Source organism: Calypte anna, chromosome 8 (assembly GCF_003957555.1).
Source record: "Calypte anna isolate BGI_N300 chromosome 8, bCalAnn1_v1.p, whole genome shotgun sequence".
NCBI lineage: Eukaryota > Metazoa > Chordata > Aves > Apodiformes > Trochilidae > Calypte > Calypte anna.
Window position 1 is genome coordinate 23,060,723 of NC_044254.1, and position 20,534 is coordinate 23,081,256.

The following is a 20,534-nucleotide window of genomic DNA, read 5'->3' on the forward strand; positions in this document are numbered from 1 at the left end:
GACTCCCAAGATAGTGCTCAAGTTTGAAGCAAACAATTTTTTCTTACAGCCCTAAGGGACAGGTTTGGCTATAGGCTCTCTAGAATGAGCCTGTTCTCATTTTTCAGGGTTGGACATGGCCTTTGTATTTTTATCAAGAACTCTCCCTCTGTCTCCAAACTGGGGTTCAAATCTGATAATGGGCAACTCAGGGTATTAAAAAGTGACAACAGGTAATGTGAGTCACTGCTGATAATCCTTTGCAGCCTGTGGCCTGAACTGAGTGTGGATAAATGGCACCTTTTGCATTTGGACAAGCTGAGGTATCCTGAGTTAGTTTAAAACATATCTTTCACTCCTTTAGTCCCCTGTCTTACACTTGGACAATCCTTTTCTCTTCACAGTCTCCTCATAGAGTGCCAAAACTTACACTAGAAATGCCCAAGGCAGCTTACTCTCTCCTTATAAACTACAGGTAGGAAGTTAAGGGGAAGTCTGGGGGGGAGGGGTAGGAAGTTTAGGGAAGTTTGCAAGCCTGGTGGTTGAACCCAGCCAGCCCTAAGGCAGATGAGTTCTTGTGAAGAGGAGGAGAACCAGGCAAACAAGAGCAAGGACTTACTCTTCCACTGAGCTCAAATGTGGTTGGGAATTCAAAGGGTGCCAGACAAGAGGAAAGGCACATTTGCTGAAATAAACCCAGTATTTTTACTGTTTTGATAAGTGCAATGAAAGATAAAGGGTCTTGGAAGGCATTTACTCTACTTCACACTGGAGTGCTGCTAAAACCAGCATGGCAAGAGACTATAGCCCTGTAAACATATGTTGTGTATTAGATTCTGATCTGGCAGCTTGCCTTAATTTTGTTTTTTTAAGACTCCAGTGAGTTTCAAATACACTTCCATGTTTGTGTTCCAGCAAAAGAGCAAAAGGCAGAATGCTTGAGCGATGGGGACCCTTGAATGCACTGGACCATAAATTAGGAAAAAAAAAAAATCCTCCATTAGTGTTGGCACATCAGGCAGATGACAAAAATATCAGCAAATTCTTTCCTCTGTCCCTTTCTCCCAACTTTTTCTTCCTCCAGTGTTCACTTCACAACTGCTGAGAACTGTAACAATTTTAATCTCCTCTATTTTAAATATCAACATCAACAGAGGTGACCAGAGAACACCTCTCTACACAATTTTGTTACTCCCAGCTCCCCACCAAACCCCCCCAGACAATCCTCTCAGTAGCAATTAATCTGGGTCCCTGTAGGCACAGACAAAGAAATTCTTTTGAGAGGCATTTTAGACTTCTCAGGATTGAGAGTTCCGGCTCATATAAACAAATACTGTTAGGAGAGGCAAAGCTGATATGGGTTTATGCAAGGAATGTACAGACTGAATAAGCAATCTGATAATTAATGGAGTTGACAGGAACTTTCTAATAGTATACAAGTATGTGTAGACTGAATGGTTTCATATACATGCTGATCCAAAGTCAGAATTAATTTTTAACCCATTTTATACCTAATCACTTAGATGAAGGAAGCAAGCATTTTTTTCCTCTTGGGTATTAATCTTCACCTCTAAAAGCCTGATTATTGGAAAATAAATCCTTTGCACATACAATTATTAAGGACAACAAACCTGCATATATCTTGAAGAGGATGATTTTTTTGTTAATGAATGTCTGAACAACAAACTTTTAGTTATTTTCTAGGCACTGGTTACCTCTTCTATGTGTCACAGCTTAATTGCATGAGTTTGAGAATTTCTGAAGAGATTCTCTTGACTAATAAGAAGTTTCTTTTATTACTGGCTTCTAAGCAAGCCAAACCACTGCTCCTGCAACCCAGCTGCAGAAACTAAGAACATTTAGTAAGGTCTTGAGCAAAAGCACTGTCCCACCTGGCAGGAGTTCATGATAATTCATCATGTATGGAAGCTGCTGTGGCATTTTGAACTGCACAGGGAGAAAGCAGTAGTTTTGTAGCCTCTCCCATGCAGGAATGAGATACTCTGTTCTGAATCAAGATACATCACCAAGATACTCAGTCTGAAGCAAGTTGAGAGATGAAGCCTTGCTATGCTTCACAACTTTATCCCTCATGAGCAGGAAACAGCCATTTAACATATTTGGTTTATAGCCTCCTACTCGATATAATATAAAATATTCTAAAGGTTGCCCCCATGGTAACCACCTATGGAAACAAGATTTGGTCACTCTTCCCCTACCCATGCCTCCTTTTCCCACTCCCTTAGCAAGGAAATCAAAAGCCAGACCACACTGCTCATTTTCCAGGGCCTTTGTCCTCCAGAAAGGCACTGAAAGCACATTGTCTCCAGTTATATTCAAGCTGTCCATAACTACAAAACACCTATTAAATGACCTCAGTTCTCCTGCAAGAGGTGGATAAGCAGCAGCATGGAGTTAGCTCTGAGGTTTTTGGGGCCCATTACTCTGTCCAGCCAACAGGCAAAAGTCGATGCCTAGGGACAAATGAATTAAATATAACCCCTAGGAAAAGTGTTGCAGATGTGCACAGTTCTGCCATCCTGTTGGGAATGCAGCAGCAGGGCAACCTTCTAGGGCCAACCAAACATGAAATGACAAACTGCTGCATGCTGACTGCCTCCTTCTCCAACCCCAGCTGCCTTTGAAGAAAGGTGCAATGCCTTCTGCATGGATGTACACACCAAATAAAATCTTTTAAAGCATGTGAGAAGCTATCATCAAAACGTACTGAGCAATTATGGGTTGAAGGTTGAACTATTATTACTTCATACCCTTCCATTCCCCTCCCCTCCAGGGTGGGAAGAAAGGGGGAGGTTTATTCATTTATATTCAAGCACTTCATTAATGTTTATAAGAGAATCCAAACATGCAAGCAAAACAAGGACCAAACACTCCCTCCAGACGTGTGATGCGATAAATGTCACTGGAGCAAATATTTAGATGTGTTTACAGAGAGGACTATTAAGTCCTTTTTGAAAAGCTGTGCAGTGCTGTGGCTTGGTCTCTGCCTAGCAGCTCCAGCGTAAACACATGGAAGATGGCTAAGTCTCTCTCTCTCATTTTGTTATGACATCTGGAAACCTTAGGAGGTTGGGAGAAGCCAACTGGCTGCCCTACTGAGATGTCTAGCAACAGGGTCGGCTTGTTGAATGATGGCAGGGCATGCAAAGTGGAACTGCTGAGTTCCTCAGCCTCTGCCAAAATCACTGGATTTTCAACACAATAATCCCTCAACAAAAGTTGTTGCAACACAAAAGCCTTTGGTACAGTGCTAGTGATGCAATTCTATGCTCTCTGCCATTTTTAAAGATCATTTGTGTTTGAGAAAATTGGTTTCATTAAGGACTAAAATAGGGTGCAAAGATGGGTGGAGCTGCTCTCTTTACCAAGGGATGAAGTTGCATCCCATAATCCCTCCCCATTAGAACTGTAGGTTCTGGAATTTGCAATCAGCCTAGACTTCTGTAGAATGTCCTCTCTCATTGACTGTAGTTTCTTCACCTACATATATTTATTTTTCTAAGAGTATTAAATAAATCAAAAGGGATAAGAAATTTATAGAAGGATAAATCACAGTATGAGCCCCAGATATAACAACATATTTGGGATGTTTCAGCTTCTGAAGTCATGCCTTAGTTTCAGAGATGTTATGTAAGGCAGACATCAAATAATTCTTTAAGTACATATTTAATGGTCAGGGTTTGTTTCCCAGATGCCCAGCTTGCTTGCTTTCTGTTCAGAAGGACTGATGCTCAGACCATACAAATGTGAAGGGCTGCACAGTAATCTCTAGCAGTGAACCAGGAAAGGAAAATCTGGATCAAAACACTTTCCATTTGAAATTCAACTCCTGACTTTGTGAGTTTAGTTCATTATTTTTCATGGCAACAAGAACTCAACATGAAATCATGAGTGGTTCCAAGTTACAAGTCTGCTTTTTCAGTCTATCTAAATCATAAATAAACTAAAGAATATTGAGTAATGTTTTTTATTATTTGCCTAAACAATCTCCTTTCTACATAAACCCGTGGGAAAGACACCTTGTCCAGTTTTGAGGACCACTGGGATACAGCTTTGGGTTCCAGAGTCACGGACTGCATCCTTACTTCCTTTGTCTTAACAGGAACTGCAGGGAGCTTTAACCCACAGAACAAAGAATGGGTGCCAAGTCTTTTGGGATTCTCCCGTTGGTATCTTCAAAGCTATACTCTCAAGTCTGAGCAATCTTGGCAAAACACACCCCTTCCCTCCCTGACTGATAGGGATGATGGATTACTAGACATGACAGTTGCTAAGCTTGTTTTTATCTTAAAAAATGTTAAGAAGTCTCTGATTCTTCCGTGTGTTGGAAGAACAGGAACATGCCTGTGACCACTCAGTTGAACAGTAAATAAATGTTTGTTGTCCCTACTGTGGAACAGGGTTCAATCCTTGCAGACTTAAAACTTTCAAGAGGAAATTTTTTTCTAGCTGACTTTCTCTTTTTACTTACTCTTCCTGACTAATTCTTGCAGATAATGCAGGACAGCTTAGTGGCTTGGTCTCAAAACCACAGTTCCTTCCATGATGCTGTTCAGCTGCACTCTCTGATCTTGGTGGTGTTGGGAGTGCCAGGTGTTGAAACCTTGTCAGTAGTATGCTGGGCATCCACCACAAAGAAAGAGGAATCCCTTCCCCTGTTTTTATTAAGGTACCTCCTGCTACTCCACTTTAGAGCTAGCCCTTGGAGTTATTTATGTTGCATGACCTTGAGATAAATGGCATTGGCAGCCTGCTGGATGACTTTGTGTTTCAAATCAAACATTCTCAGTTTCTTCCACTAACAATGGGAATAATTCCTGAATGGCTTTTTGGGGGTATTTTTTCCCATGTCATTGCCTGCCACGGAGCTTTTTGGTAATTACGTCAGAGTTGGTGAACTTCAGCTTCACTTTCATGTTAGATGCAAGTACCAAGTGGTGAGTGTGGTTTTCTTCTGTGGTTTGGTGTGTGTGTGTGTGTTTTCTCTTTGTCCCAGAGTGTCTGCACTGCTGGTATTAGAGCTACAATTGTTCTATATAAAGCAAAGATCCCTTGAATGATCTGCCAAAGGTTTTATCTCTTGAACAATCTTTGTCTGTACTTGCTTTGCCGTTAACCAGTTTTGACTCTCCTCTGGAATGGCTCGAGTTGCTTTGCCTTAACTGCTGTATATCAAAGAGAACTGCTAAAATTAACTGCTCATGAACTGTGTGCAGGATGTTAGATTAACTCATCTAGAATCTTTCAGTGAACAAACTGATTTACGATGTGTTATGACATTGTTACTTGATGTGTTGCACAACAACTCAATTTTAAAAAATGAAGAGTGCTCCATTAATAAGAGATAAATCTTTCCAGTGTAATTCAAATGAATCTGCAACAGCTTCAGAGAGAGCATGATAAGAGATCATGTGTGGGTTTTTGGTGATTGTGTTTTGCATTCCTGGGGATATCTTCCACTAGAATCTCTTTGTCAGTAATGACAAAATCCAACTTAAGTATGCCAAAATATGACACCTTTTGGGAGATTAGAGATTTTTGTACTTCCCAGGACACAAAAGGGTACTGCTACAAGTGATTCTCAACAGCAAATACTTTCCAGTTTGAGAATGTACACAAAGAGCATGCAACTCTGCTTTCCTTCTACTTCAGAGCCATTATTTGCTGAAGTCTCTGCAGGGTACATCCCTTACAAGCCTACCCAGTCATAGTTAACACTAAGCAAGTGCTCAAAGCAGTCAATTTCTTTCTCAGAAAAACCAGTCCTTTATAAATTAAGATATAAATAGAGTATTTTTTAAAGCAAGCAGTATTCCATTACTGGAACATGAACCAATGTCAATGCTGCCCTTAAATTACTAAGTTTCTAGAGCGTATTTCAGATGCATACATGTTACAGGCTCAGCTTCAACAAAAATGCCTTTGAAAGTGAGCTTGAATTATATACTGTACAGTATGTCTCATTTCACAGCCAAGCCACTTGAGTTAATAAAGAAATCCTCCCCCGGCCTCACACTATTAGCTGGGAACACAGCTAGCCAGTGCAAGTCTGCATACAGCACCAAGCCAATCCATAAAGTTGAATAGCGTTCCATGTTCCATGGCTGTGAATGCCTCCTGCCTTCACCCTCTGAACTTCACCTCACCACCAAAAGGCCTGGATTATTTCGGGATGGTATAACCTGGTCTCATGTCTTGATGCTCACACCCTTCAGCAAATAAAGTATCTCCCTGGTGTTTTGAAAATGGAAAGGAGAAATGCTGACAGAACTGAGCTTCAGTTTTCATAGAGCATCCCAGTTGTTTGAAGGCAATTTTAGAATTGTTTTGGCCTTGATTTGGTACTAGAAACCTGAGACTGATACTATATCTTAGTCAGTTATTTCCTTCATTAAGCACATAACAAGCTTTTTTGACAATGTTCTTTCTACCTTTTGACTGTATGAACCAGAAAGAATGTCATTATGAAGAAGAGCCTTCTGCATATTTAACCCTTAAACCCAGTATTATTTCAACCCTTTAGTATACTTGCTCCTCTCTTGCTCCTGTGAAATCCCAAAAGTAAAAAATTGCCTCAGCTTGAAAGCAAAGTTCAAGTTAGAATCCCAGTTGGCTTCCAGTAAGTCAGGACCAGCTCTTCACATGGTTTAAGTCTTAGCTCTTTTCCAGTTGATAGTGGTATGATGATTTTACCAGTGCTTTAAAACCAATGGGACATACTGGAATGTGTCCCATCACACGTCACTGACAGAATAACCTTAATCTCTATGATCACTTATAAAATTGTAAATTAACCACATGCCAGAAATACAACCTTCAAAAAGTTTGTCATTTTTCTTAAAGCACCCTTTTGTCCTCTCCCCCTCTGCTGACTCTTCAAACTCCTGTGTTGTGAGCATTTTGTGTCACACTTAAATAAATATTTACCATCACTATTATCTTGTCACCTGTAACAGGAAAAGCCTGCAAGAAATCAAAGAAGAGAAAAATTTGTGCAGTGGCAGAAAGTGTAGAGAATAATCAGTCTTCATTGTGATTGCTAACAAAAGTGAGGGAGCCTAATGGATATCTTGGATTTAATACAGTCTCTAAAATATTAAGGGGACACTTAAGACACAGAATCTCCTACTTTAAAGAAATATTTTTCCTGTGTTCCTCGTACCTTGACTTCTATTAAAATGGAAAGAGGTTTGAAAATAATATGAAGATTTCTGTTTCCTTTTTCTCATTCCTTTGCTTATGAAGGGAGCCTGATGAATACTGCTGTGCCCTGTGAAGTCAGCATCTTCTCTGGTTTATGTATTTGAGTACACCTGTGTCTGCCTACAGGTTCTGCAATACAAGCCTTAGGGCAGAAGGAGAAAGTTTGATGCAAAGTGGGAAAACCAGAAAGCATTTAGTGCTGTTCCATTAATTGTGTTGTTCCAGCTATCATGCTGAATGTGACTGAGTTGCCACCTTTTCTCCATGCTCACCTCAGTGAACTCTGTGATTTTGCAGGGACACCCAAGCACAAAGAATCTCTGGACTGGAATTCATTTGAAAAGTTAACTTCCACATTAACTTCTACCTTAGAAAAGAAGAAAGAGAACAGTTTCTGTCTACTTTTTTACAGTCCTTTCTGTTTGCCTGGAGGAGTTCCTGGAAATGGTTCAGTGTCATCCCTGGCTGTGAGGGACTCTCTGGAATGAGTGCAGCATATAGGATTTGATACATACCAACATCCAACACCACTACCCACTGTCATGGGCTGCAATCCTTATTCTGCATAACTCAGAGTAATAAAACTCTCTTTTGACATCTGCAAGACTCTTCAGGCCTCAGTGTTGTTGCAGTGCCTGGAGAGAAGTGATCAGCAGTGGTCCACTGATAATAAATCTAATTACAGTATTTCAGGGATGATGATTTCTTCAGGCATAACTGGCCACGGGAGTCTATCTATGATGAGAAATGGGGTATCTAGGCCTATGTTAAATGACCCTTAGAGTGGAAAATCTAGGGTCTTTGATCTCATTCAAAATAAAAATACTTTTGCAAAAGAGCCTCCTCAAGTCATACAACATCCATCCCAGAATGCTGAACACATGGTTTTAATTTACAGTTTTTAGCAACTTCCATTTATATTGTGCTAAAAGTCCTGAAATGACTTGCAGCAGAAGCTCTAAAAATTGGAAAGCCAAATGGTAGGGATGGCTGTTGGAATAACTAATGGTAAAAGCAGCAGTCATCTGTGCTAATTCCTGCTTGAGCAGGTACTAGCCATGTCCCTTTGAAATCTCTGTGCATTTAAATTACAAGACCTAATAAACTATAACAACACAAGGCAGATATACTGGGGTTTTTTCAACAGCAGAAAAAGCAAATCCATGGAGATGAATGAGACACCATAACTATGAGCTGTTGTGATGGATACAACCAGTCATGCATTTTAGTTGCACGTCTGTTCCCACTCTGCAGGGCAAAGCCTTGTTCTAATTCCAGTCCTAGAACAGAGACATTAAGTTCAAACACTGATATCTGCAGTTTTAAGCTCTGCAGGCACCAGTTTAATTTCTGGTGTCTCAAGGGAGATGGAAACCACAATGTTTTATGTGTTATAGAAAGAATGTTATGTTCACAAATTGTGAAAGTTTCATAAAAATCTTAGTGAATGTAACCTATAAATAATTTGAGATGTTTTGTGATCAACCCATGGTACTTTCTGTGGGTTTTAAGTCTATTAGTATAGACTTATAAGTATATTATAAGACCTATAAGTATATTAGGATTTGATGTGCTTGTCAGATGGATTTGGGAAACTGTGGACATGAGGGAGGTGTTTCTCTCCAGAATAGGGCTCTTCTGATGCTAACTCTTGAAAGTTAAAAAAATCAAGTTCCAAAAACACTGGTCATTGCTGAAAATCTCCATTTTGTGTTATCTTAAACACTGTGCTCTGGGGAGGTTATTTTACAGTAGTCTTTCACCCAAGCATCCAGGGAACCCCTCTGATAGGACCAAAAGATGAAAGAAATCACACCAATTTCATGTGGATCAAGCAGTAACTTTGTTATTTCTGCTGCCTTTTACCTGTCTCATCAACTCCTAATGACAGTGAAGAGATTAATAAGAGTTTGCAGTGTAAAGCCCAGCACAGGGGAAACCTGCTATTTTACAGTACATCCCTCTGAAGTTCCCAAATATGCTTTGCCAGGATTCCTGCTGCTGATCTCTGTCTCCACAGGAGTGCAAGGTGAATGAGTGCCCTTGCTTAAGATCATTCCTGGCTTTTTCAATATAGGAACCTCTGACTAGTCTGAAAGATGTGGGCTGGCTTTATAACGTGGCTTGCTACTCACTAGGGAGCTGAGGGGAGGCTGTTAAAGACTTTCTGAGGACTGTAGTTTGCACTATATTGAAGTTGAGGTTTTTAAGGTCAATGGTTGGTTCTGTTCCTAAGCAAAGCACTCTGGGTCTGGGGCAGGAACCTGACTGCTGCTGCAAGAGAAACAGAAAGCAGACAACAGAGAAAAAAGTCATTGCTGTGAAAATGTCATTTACTGAAGAAGGGGGCATTTTGCACTTACTCAGGAGGCAGCTTGGAAGTGGCAAACAGTTCCAGGAGAGATCCCACAGTGATTTGAAAGCAGAATAAGTGCCTCAGTACAGGGATGGAATTGAGTCATCTGCCTCTCTTCTGATCCCTTACTGTGAAACAGAGTTTGGGGACTGAATCTCCTCTGGGAAGCAAAGTGCATGCCCAGGTGCTCCCCATACAGTACCAGGGCTCTCTGCTGCAGGGACCAGGCATTGCCAGAGCCATAGAGATGATGCTCTGACCTCAACTCTCACCACACACACAGAAAAAAGGGCACAAATCTGCTATTTGACTTCTATACATTGGTAGCATTCAGCTGCCTCATATATAGTAGGGACTTCCCTGAGCATTAGGCTTGTTCTCCACTGTTTTCTGAGGGTTTGTTCCTGTTAAAGCCCACCTTAAAGATGCATTTCCTGCCTAAAAACTATCACAAGCAGCACTCCTAATTTTACAAAAAAATCAACCAGCAGAGTCCCCTTCAGGTCTGATTACAGGTGACAAGTACATCTGTCCTGGGCTTGAATCTTACCAAAGGAGGTGTGAAAGATCAGAAGGAATCATTTAACCTGTTCTACAAAAAATTCTCTCAGTTATATATATAATAAATAGAAGAGAAGAATTGCCATCTGTCCCTCAAGCCACCTTTAACTGACTGGTTTTTTTATTAATGGGCATCAAATCCCAGGGTGGGCCTTTCAAGGGGGCTGTGGTAAAGAAGCACAAAGTAAGTGGCTGTAAAGAGTAACATGTACAGGTAGTTATAACTATACATGTACAGTATAATTATTTATATATATATAAAGCATCAGCTGCTGATCCTTTCAGGTGTTACTGTGCCTGCTGTAGTTGCAATACCTGCATAATTTCACCCTCAGCCATTCCCCTAAAAGTAAAGACATAAAGCAGCTCCAGTAGTATTCAAAGTGAGTTAATGGAAGGTTTTCTATTTCTGCTGTATGAATCTCTACCCCAAGGTTAATTTTACTGGGGGAATTCTTTTACCCCAGGGTGCAGGGAGGGAAAGTGATAGTTTAATTAGAGCCAGCAAGCTGAAAACTGTGTGCACTATGTATAACTATGTAGAATCAAATCTTTTAACAACATTTCTTTCAACAACATTTAGCAAACCAAACAGATGATATTAAGCTATTTTTGATGACTGTTGCTCTTTTCTCAAAGCCTAAAATCTTTTAAAAGCAAAAGAAAAAGGACAATTTAAGAAAAAACCCACTTTTCCTATTAAAAAACAAATCCTATTTAAAAAAAAATCAATAATGCTCCCTCAAATAAACTACACAGACTGTCAAAAGTGAACTAGCACTGAAAATGAGCCCTTTAATCCAGTTTAGAAAACTTGGAGCTTAGACTTTTCATTAGTATAAACAGGCAAATTCCCCTTGCAGTCAGCTATACCAGTCCCTGTCAGCTCCAAGAATCCGAGCTTTGTGATCACAGAACTGTTTAATTTTTCAAGGGGACAAGGGAGATGGAATAGCAGCTCAAGGCCCTGGCCCTGTCTCTATATGACTGTCTCGTGCTGTTTTGCCACTGAAGGTCCAACTGGAAGGCTGCAGATCTGTCAGTGACCAAACGTGATGGACCACCCATTGGCCTTTTATTAACCAGCACTTGTTCTCCCCCTAATCCTATCACTAGAGTAATCAAAGCTGCCATGTCCCAGGGTTTGATGGAACAGCAGGACCTGGGAAATGAAGACTGATTTTGTTAACAAAGTCATTCCTGCCTCTTGAATGCTGTCTCATTGGTAGAAAGCAGGGAGACAAGGTTTATTTGTGCAGAGAATGAGGCGGCAAAGAAATGAAAGGGGAAGAATGGTGAAGTGTGAAGTTTAATCTGGCACAGTCTAAGGTTTCTTTCTTTGAGGCTGTCTCTGATCCAATCAACACTGGTTTGATATTTAACATCTCCCCCTGCAGTTGGAAATGATACCAGCCAGAGAAGACCAGAGTCAGGGCTTTGCGAGCCCCGAGCAGCTGAGGAAGAGCAAAAGGGGTGCTGGGGGTTCTTCTCTGGCCTGATGGCTTCCCCCACTGCCAGGTCAGGATGGGCTCTGGCCCTGACACAGAATTCTCCTCACAAACCTTGGGATTCAGGGCATAAGGCACAGGCTGAATGCAGATTCTCCCTAAAGAGAGTGAGCTCAGGATGGGATGAGAGAGGGATTTTATTTCCAAGGAGGGAGGAACATCAGCACTGTCTGAGTATGGGGATCATTCTGAGGGACAGGATCAAACACGAGCAAGAACTACCATCCATCTCCCCAGGGCAGAGGGGTCTGGGTAGAGGAATAAACCTTCCCCCTGGCTGATCACTTTCAGTGAGGACGTGATGCTGCCCCAAAGTGCTGAATGGGGGTTCCACCAGAGCCCCGGGTGATCAGGGTGGATGCAGACAGAACCGAACAGATGCAGGGGTCAGTGTCCCCATCCTCCTTGCTCCAGAAACAGCCTATGTCAGCCTGAGGAGAGCTTTTCACCACAGACTTGCGTGAGGGTCACAAAGAGGAGGAAAAGCTTAACTCCCTCCTGAGCTGGCCCCCATGGGATGCATGAGCAAGTCCTCACAGCCTGGCATGGCACCAGCTGCAGTGCCCATGCTGGCAACTCCACATCAGAAGGCCCTGAACTCCATCTGCCCCTCACCTGCTGTTCTCAGTCCTGGCCCACTTGATGTTGCACTTTTGTGGCCATTCTGTAACAAAGTATCTTTGCCATCAGACACAAAAGTTGTCTGTTTCCTCTTCATTAGGTGCCTCTCAGCTCCTTCTGTCCCACTTTCACTGAAAACCCTGAAACTTCATGTAACAAGAAGTGGTGAAACTTCAACATGATCGAAACCTCATCTGAGACACCCTTTTACCAGGCTCCCAACCCATCCTTTTGCTGTGATGCAGACACAGCTATGCAATACCTAGGGCTTAGATTTTGGGTGACCAGCAGCTGCCAGAGTTTGGGGGCAGTGAGGATGCTCCCATCGCCAGCCCTGCAGGAAAGTAGCAGGAAAACAGGGTGACCTGAGGGGTGCTGGGCTTGGAGAGCAGCAGGAAATGCTGAGCAGAGGTTTCAGGAGGAACAGAGCATCAAACTACAAAGTTCTGGGTTTACAATAGAAAACAATGTGCCTTGCTCTACCTGCAAGAGCTGGCTCTCCAGGAAGCAGCCAATTATATGAGCCACCTTAACCTTTTCATCCGGCTAAGACAATCAACATTTCAAAGCCAGGCACAGAACGTTTCAAAGATTGTTTCTAGTCAAAAATGCAAGTGTATCTGCTTTCTTTCAGAGCAGATCAAAACCAACTACCACACCGGGACCACTCCTAGATTTCCTCCTCCTCACAGTATCAGATTAACAGATTTGGTGCGTGTAGTCAGATTAAATATTTGCAGTAGCACAAAGCTTCCTTTGAGGGGAAGAAGTGAAAAGAAAAAAAAAAAAAAAAAAAAAAAGGCTTTTTTTCTCTCTTAATTCACTAAGGGCAAGAATAGTGGACTTTAGGGACAGAGATAACAAAAGCACTGACATGATTCAGCAAGGCACAGCTTTATAACCTGAATTCTGAATGTAGAAATTACGTGCACTATACACATCAGAGTAATGCTGAAAACAGGTAAAAACTGCTGACACCCTTAGCAGATTCAGGACTGTAATTTATCACAGATGTTCTCATCAAACTCTCCAAACACCCTACAAAACAAAAGCTGCTCAATTTCGAATTTCCATTTTAGTGTGCTTTAATTATCTGCTGCTTAAGGAAGGCTCCAAGACCTGGAATTGGGAGGCAAAGCTTAGCAATAGTAATCCACTCCACTAAATTAGCACAGTAATACACCGAGCAGTAGGACTGCCAGACAGTGTGATAACATTACAAATTACTATTGTTAAACAACCAGCCAGGTGTCAGGATGCATGAGATCTAGAGGAAGCAAGAAAATAAATATCTGGTTTGTTTTGTTTAGGTTTGTCTCATGTTGTTCTGGTGGCCTTGTTCCCAGAAAAAGTTTCAATATTGGAAAACTCCTGAACACTGATACATTTTAGCAGCAAAGTCAATTTTCTGTAATAATTTAAATGTAATGTATTTTTTAATCAGCACAAACTTTTTGCATAAATGATTGTCCCTTACTTGACAACAGGGATGATACTTTTTCTGTGCTTTCTCATATTACTATTGTAGCAAAACAAAGGGGAAAATTTTTGTTTCTATTTGAAATTTAGTAAGTGAGAGAAAAGCAGAATTACAGTATGAGCAGCAGTGAGTTTTGTTCTCTATCCCTTTAAAAAGAAAAAAATTTCATAAGATTCACATTTAAAAGGCTTCGAAGTGGTACATTTTTAACCAAGTGCTTTCATGTCCTTGTTTCTCACTGCCATTTCTGACCTAATACAACCAAATGCTATTGGATGTCTAGAACAGTTAATTATTTTTACCTCACCTTAAAGAAGGGGTTCAACAGAGAGGACAGACACTTAAACCTTTCAAACAGAACAGGGTAAAACGAATTCCTTGTTTGGAGCATGTGTTAATTAATGCAAGGGTCCTGAGGGGCTTTCTTTTAAATATTTTTGTTGATAGACAAGAAAATCCCTCCAGAATTGCATGCAACAAATCTTCTCCAGTGAAGGCTGCATGCAGAGTTAAACTTCTAGTGGAAACATCACATGAACCAAGTTTTAGTGAAAGTTTTGTTTTCCCTGACAACAGTTCCCTCTAGGTTTCAGGGGACTCTTCTTCACCCTCTTTGGTGAAGGCACTCTAAGGAGATTTTCATCACACCAAAGATCAGTACTTTAATCCTTATTCCTACATCACCAATAATTTTTTTTTTTTTGCTCAAACTAGGACAGCAAGATAAAGTTGCAAATAGCTGATCCAAAAGTAATGAGGAAAAGCAGGTTAAAAACAAAGTATCATAGCAGTAACTGACACCATTGTAAATTTCCTCTGGAATATTTTTCTTCCACACACATTCATTTCCTGAATTTCTAGTAAAACTGATTTCATATAAACAGTTACACAAAGCAAAGTCAATAGCTGTGCCTCTGTCCCTGATTAATCCACTGAAATGAAATGGATTGCATGGCTCAGATTTGGTTGTTTAAAACTAAATCCACTGAAAGAATTCTGGAGTCCAGTTACACCAATAACTTTTGTTTTCTAATCTACATCCTTATCTTTTTGCTGAACTTCACCTGTTCTAAAACGAAAAAATCCATGCAGATTGAATACTTAATTTCTCCCAGTACAAGAGGGCAACATGAGCCAGTCTGATTTGACCTCGAGTGACTACTAAAAAGACGACTGACAGTTTGCACATACTTAAACCTATTTGAACAATGTCAAAAATTCTTTTTTTCATTGTTTATGCTTCATCCTCTTCCTGACAAGTACCACAGAGCTCCTCTATTTAAAAACAAACAAAGCCATTTACTTTTTATCCAGCTCTGGGACAAGACAAGAGGCGTGTAATTTTCCCTCACGAGTGGCAAACCGGCAGACATGCACATTCACACCCTGGAACATTTGCCTCTCAAACAAATAATGCACATGACAAACTCACTGAGCACATGGCAGGATTTTTTGCAGGCAGCTTGACAAGAGAGCGGGCAGTCTGACAGACAAGATGCTGAGGTGACCTGTCCCACTGCAACAGGTTCACCCTATGAACAGTCATAAACAACAAGTAGAACGGCTCCTACCTCTGGGATAGATGAGCCACGAGGCCCAGGAGCCTCCTTACCTGGGAGAAGTTGAGCCCGTTCAGGGGGTGACACTGCTCCTCCACCCTCTCCACCGCACCCGTCGTCTTCTTCATCCTCTCAGCTTCCTGGGCGAGGTAGAGATCGAGCACCGGCACCCCTCTGGAGCGGATGTCCGTCTCGGTCAAGGAGTTCACCATGAGCATCACCCAGACAGGCCTCTTGCGCTCCCAGTTGCCAGCAATGGCATTGAAGAGGTAGTCGGCATAGAGCCCTTTGCCCCGCTGGTCCGGGGTCATCCAGTGGGGCAGCATCAGTTTGATGTAGTCCAGGTGGCGTTTGAGGCGGCGGTAGAGCTCTCGGGGGAGCACGTCCTGCAGGTTCTCCCCGTGGGGCAGCATCTGGCAGCTGGCCAGCCCTGAGATGGTGTAGGGGTCGGTGAGGTCCAGCTCGAAGTAGACGCTGGAGCTGGCGTGGAAGGCGGCCTTGGAGTTGTCAGGGATGAAGTCCCACACGCGCGTGTAGGGCACGTGGATGGTGCCGAAGAGATAGGCGGGGGGGTCACGGCGGATGGTCCAGAGGAAGGAGTTGAGCTCTCCTTGCTGGGGGGGAAGAAAATGGGGGATGGTCAAGTGGCAGCGGGGCAGGAGGCAGACGGCGGGGGGGAACACCGCCTGGGGAAGGGAGTCCCTTTCCCCCATCTCCCTACATAATCCCTGGCCGAGCCGGGAGCAAGCCAAGCCCAGGAGCACTAAGAGGCCCTCGAGGGGCAGCGTCCCGCCGTGACCCCCACTCTGCCCCGGGGGTCCCTCCGACCGCCACATCCCCACGGGCCCGCACCCGCCGGAGATCCCGTCCCATCCCGTCCCATCCTGTCCCGTTCCGTCCCGTCCCGTCCGGTCCCCCCCTCGAAGTGCGCAGGGGGGGCACGCGGGCAGCGCCACACCTGCGGGGACACGCGCGGGCGCGGGCCGCACGCACAAGAACCGCGTGGGGGTAGGGGTGTCACCCCTCCACCCCCCTTCCGCGCCCCCGCTCCGCACCTACCACCCACCCCCATATCCCCCTTCCGCGCCCCTGAGGGTCCCGCGGGCAGCCGCGCATCCCCGAACGGCCGCGCCCCCCCGGCCCGGCTCGGCCCGGCCCGGCTCACCGAGCGGGGCAGGTCGCACTGCCCCGTGTCCATCTGCTCCCGCCGGGCCGCGGCGTCGGGCAGGAACCCCCCGAAGACGAAGCAGATCAGCGTCAGGTTGAGTTGCATCCCGCTTCCTCTCGCTCTCCTCTCTCTCCTTCCCAGATGAGCCTTTTTGGATTTCTAGGATCTTTTTTTTTTTTTTTTTTTTTTCCTTTTTTTTCCCTCCCCCTCCTCCTGCTCTTCCCCCTTTTTTTTTTTTTTTTTTTTTTGGCTTTTTTTTTTTTGGCTTTTTTTTTTTTCTTTTTATTCAAACAAACTTTGTCAGTCCCATCTGCATCTGACAAGTGCAGGGGGAAGGACTGGCCGCCCCCTCCCTCCCATGCTCTCCCCCCTCCCGCCCTTCCCCACCCCACCCCCTCTGGCTCCGGGCTTGTCAGAGGCGCTGGATGCTTTGGGGAGGACGGTTCTCATCGCCAGCCTCCGCCATGCTTTGATTTTGCAGATCGGAGAAGCTCCCTTCCCGCTCCGCCAGTTCGGGGGAAGATTCAGAAAGAAACGGGGGAGCGATTTAGCCCGAAAAATAAAAAATAAAAAAAAAAAAAATAAAAGGAAAGTTTTAAAATTTTTCTTTTCTTTTTTTTTTCTTTTTTTAAATTCGGCGGCCAAGAGGGGCTCCCGTGTCTCCCCGGGGAAGGCGGGCGCTGCTGCGCGGGGCGGCGGCGCACACCGCACCGGGGAGGCCGAACTCGGGCTCCGGCGGAAAGTTTCGCGCAGCCGCCCCGGCCCGCCCGCGCCTCCCGCCCGGGGCCGCCGCTCGGGACGGCCGCCAGGGGGCGATAGCGGCTCAGCCCAACCGAGCGGCGGAGGCTGCTGAGGGGCGGCCGCCTTCCCGCCTCGCCCGCCACCCCTCGCTAAGCGCGGCAGCACCTGCGGGGTGCTTCCCCCGCTTCCAACACCGAAAGGAGAATACATAAAAGTTTCAGCATTCCCGCGTTCAAGAAATTAAACCAAAATCACACAGTCAGGGTTAGTCCCGGGAAGCAACCGAGAGCAGCCAGCTCCTGAGGGGATGCCTTCAGGCTCCCCACCGCCCCCTCCCACGCTGCCCTTCGCCGGCTGCCCTGACCCGCTCGGCTCCCAGGCATGAGGGGACATGTCCTCCCTCACAGGCTCTGCTTTCTTCTGGCCCACCCGAAACCAGGCCAGGGTGGAGGACAGGTCAAGGACGTGGGTCCTGCATGGCGCGGGGACCCTGCATAGTGATGTCGTTGCAGGGATGGGCACCCCTGAGGAGTCCCCCTGTGCCTCCTCAGCCTCAGGAGGATGGAAGGGAACCTCTCCGTGCATTTTCACAAGGTGCACCTGTCCTGCTCACACCATTAGATACCCAGTTTCCAGGGGCTCAGTAGGAAAGGAAGCACCCTCCTCCAACAAGATATGATCTGGTTCTTGGTGAAAGCACATCCAGGATCCCTGATGGTCTGGAGCTTTTGTTACAGAAGGCACTCAAGTCCAGCTGCTGCAAATCAAGCACCCTCGTAGGTGCCAACCTCTGTTACAGCCACATGGTTTCAGAGGAGAGAACAACCTGACAGTGACTGTCACCTCTGCCTGCACAACTCCTGCACGACTCTGGGTCCATTCAGGACAGGATGGGGGTCAGATGTACCCCCTTCTCTCTGCGGGACACCCTGCAGCCATGCTGTGTTGGTGACAGAGTACAAAGCAGAGAGTATTTGGACCCCATCCTTTTCACTATCACCACAGCTGTGAACCCTTTACAGAATTGTGACTTTCCTGGCTATATTGAAAAGAATCAAAACCACCCAGGTGTGCTTGGTGAAATACATAAATTGCCAGCATGAGGGAGCGTCCTTGCTCTGGCAAAACTCAGGAGTGGAGCCAGCAGGGGTTTTGCCAAAGATGGTGGCACTCAGGCCTAGCTGGCTGTATGCGTGGCTTCCCAAATGCCCTGTGAAGACTGAGGGACACCACTTGCTGTGGTTACAGATGAACAAATGCAGCTACACAGGTTGCTAAAGGGGCTTTCGAACCATCGTGCCTGCATCCCATGGGTGCTTCTGGCCTCCAGAGGCAGGAGAGTGGTCTCATAACTGCAGCATCAGGACCAGTGGCTCCTTTCTAAGTGAGGACTCTCATCATCTTCTCCTCCTTCCGGATGTTCCAGGCAGGTAAAAATCATGCAGAGAGGGGCAGAGGGTTTGTTTTCTTCGTGTTGTTTCTAGTTCATGCAAAGAAATACTTAGTTTTTACATTCTACTCCAGGCTAAGGTTGAGAGAAGGGACACAGAGGAACAGCCCACAAGGTGTCCCATCACTGTGGCACAGGATGGTTCAGTGAGACAAGTCATGGCTTTACTGGGTGCTGCTGGCCTGGAGTCACCCTTGGCCCTGTGTGGTTGGGACGTTGCATGGGCATGGCCACAGGTGGGTGTGCGCTGCTTTGTAGGCTTTGAGCTCTCTTACCACCTCCCCACCTCTACCTGCCCCTGGGGGGACACGACACCAGCACCTCTCAGCTTGCTGCCGCAGCGTGGCTGGTGTGCCAACACAACCCTGCGAGGACAGGGGGGGGCAGAGCCTGGCTCCATGTGCCCACTCCATCTCTCTCTTTTGAGCAGCCCCACCTTTCTCACAGACGTGCCTCAGCACCCACTCCCAGCCCACCCACAAGTGTGCTCGGTGCTGGATGGGCACTGTAGGTGGCCAGACCCTCACTTGAAGTGAAGTCTGAGGTAGGAAGGATTGTGCAGCCCGTGTCCCAGCAGATGCTGTACCAACAAGGGCAACTTCCAGTCACAACACAGTGTTGTTTTTTGCTGAGCTGCTACAAATCAGTTAAAAGCTACAAGCTTGATGCTGTCATGACACTGTAGCATGGGGGATCCTGCATATGTTCACAGCTGCATCCTTGTGTTCAGCAAGTGCCACTTCCAAGGTGACATGGCTGCATTTTGCCTCACTGAGTGTCTTCAACCTGGTCTACTTTCTTTCTACCTCCTTCCCAAATTTTCCAAAATAGTGAAAGAATAGAGTGGCTTCATCAGAAGGCTGGTAAGGACTTCTCCAGTAGCATGATCCAACACTTCACACGCTAGAGAAGATGCATGGGAGGTCTATAAGGCAATGTGAGGCTTCATTCAGTCATGGCTGCCCTGTTGTGAGGTAGGGTGATTACCCTGGTTGATGGCATACATATCAAAGCACCCAGGGCAAGAATAAACAAACATCTTTGGCACTGTGCTCATTTTCCATTAGCCAAAAGGCAGGTGTGTGTGTGTGTGTATGTGAGTATAGCAAGTTTTCCAGCCATTCCCCTAAACTCAGCCCTGATGTTGCAAGAACTGCCTAGCTGTGAAAACACAGCCTCGCCTTGATTTATGCCACTTGTGGGTAAGATGACTAAGAAAAAGAAGAAGGAAAAAAAAAAAAAAAAAAAGCAGAACAGGAACAGAATTCCCACTGGGAGGGTGATGAGGGTGTGTACCGATTTGGTCAGGTTGGGGAACTGCAGCCAGAGCTTCAGGCAGTAGGAAGAAGAGACCACAAACCACATGATATGTATCACAGTGTTCCACCTAAGATACAAAAGCATGCCACAAGCTTTTTATGAAGACAACTCTTTAGTAACAGCAGGGGAAATTAATTCTTTTGTGTAATTGTAACTTTTTTTCTCCTTCAGATGAGTTCCATATGTCCTTGTGATTTTTTTTTCCTTTAAACACAGCAGTTTAGAACAAATCTTAAGTAACGTTTAGCCTGCTTCTAAAGTAAATATTTAGAAAAACATTAAATAATGGTTCTGATCTTTGGAAAATATATATTGCTTCCTACTCGCTACTGTTTTGTGCCTATCTGGGGTAGCAGAGGAGCTTTGCAATAAACCCCAAGACTGTAAAAGCAGTATAACAGTGTGATTAGCAGTAATCAGATGGGAAATACTGACTCGTAAAAACTGTGAAGAGATAACAGAAATAATCTGCAAAGGGAAGGTTACATTGTTTGGTTTTAACAAATTTCAAGAAATCTAATGGGGGAATAGGCTTTTAATCTTACAAAAGCTGTATTGGGTTTTTTT

The 20,534-nt window shown here is 44.6% G+C and overlaps 1 protein-coding gene across 1 annotated transcript in view; it reads right to left on the minus strand.

Moving 5' to 3' along the window:
* TRABD2B (TraB domain containing 2B) overlaps positions 1-16,686 on the minus strand; it is a 280,138-nt gene extending 263,452 nt beyond the window's left edge. The window contains exons 1-2 of the mRNA XM_030455387.1: positions 16,454-16,686; positions 15,342-15,902 (exon numbers count right to left, since the gene is read on the minus strand). Of these exons, the coding sequence (XP_030311247.1) occupies positions 15,342-15,902; positions 16,454-16,561 (669 nt within the window). The 5' untranslated portion in view covers positions 16,562-16,686. The remainder of the gene's footprint in view (positions 1-15,341; positions 15,903-16,453) is intronic.
* Positions 16,687-20,534: the final 3,848 nt, after the last annotated feature.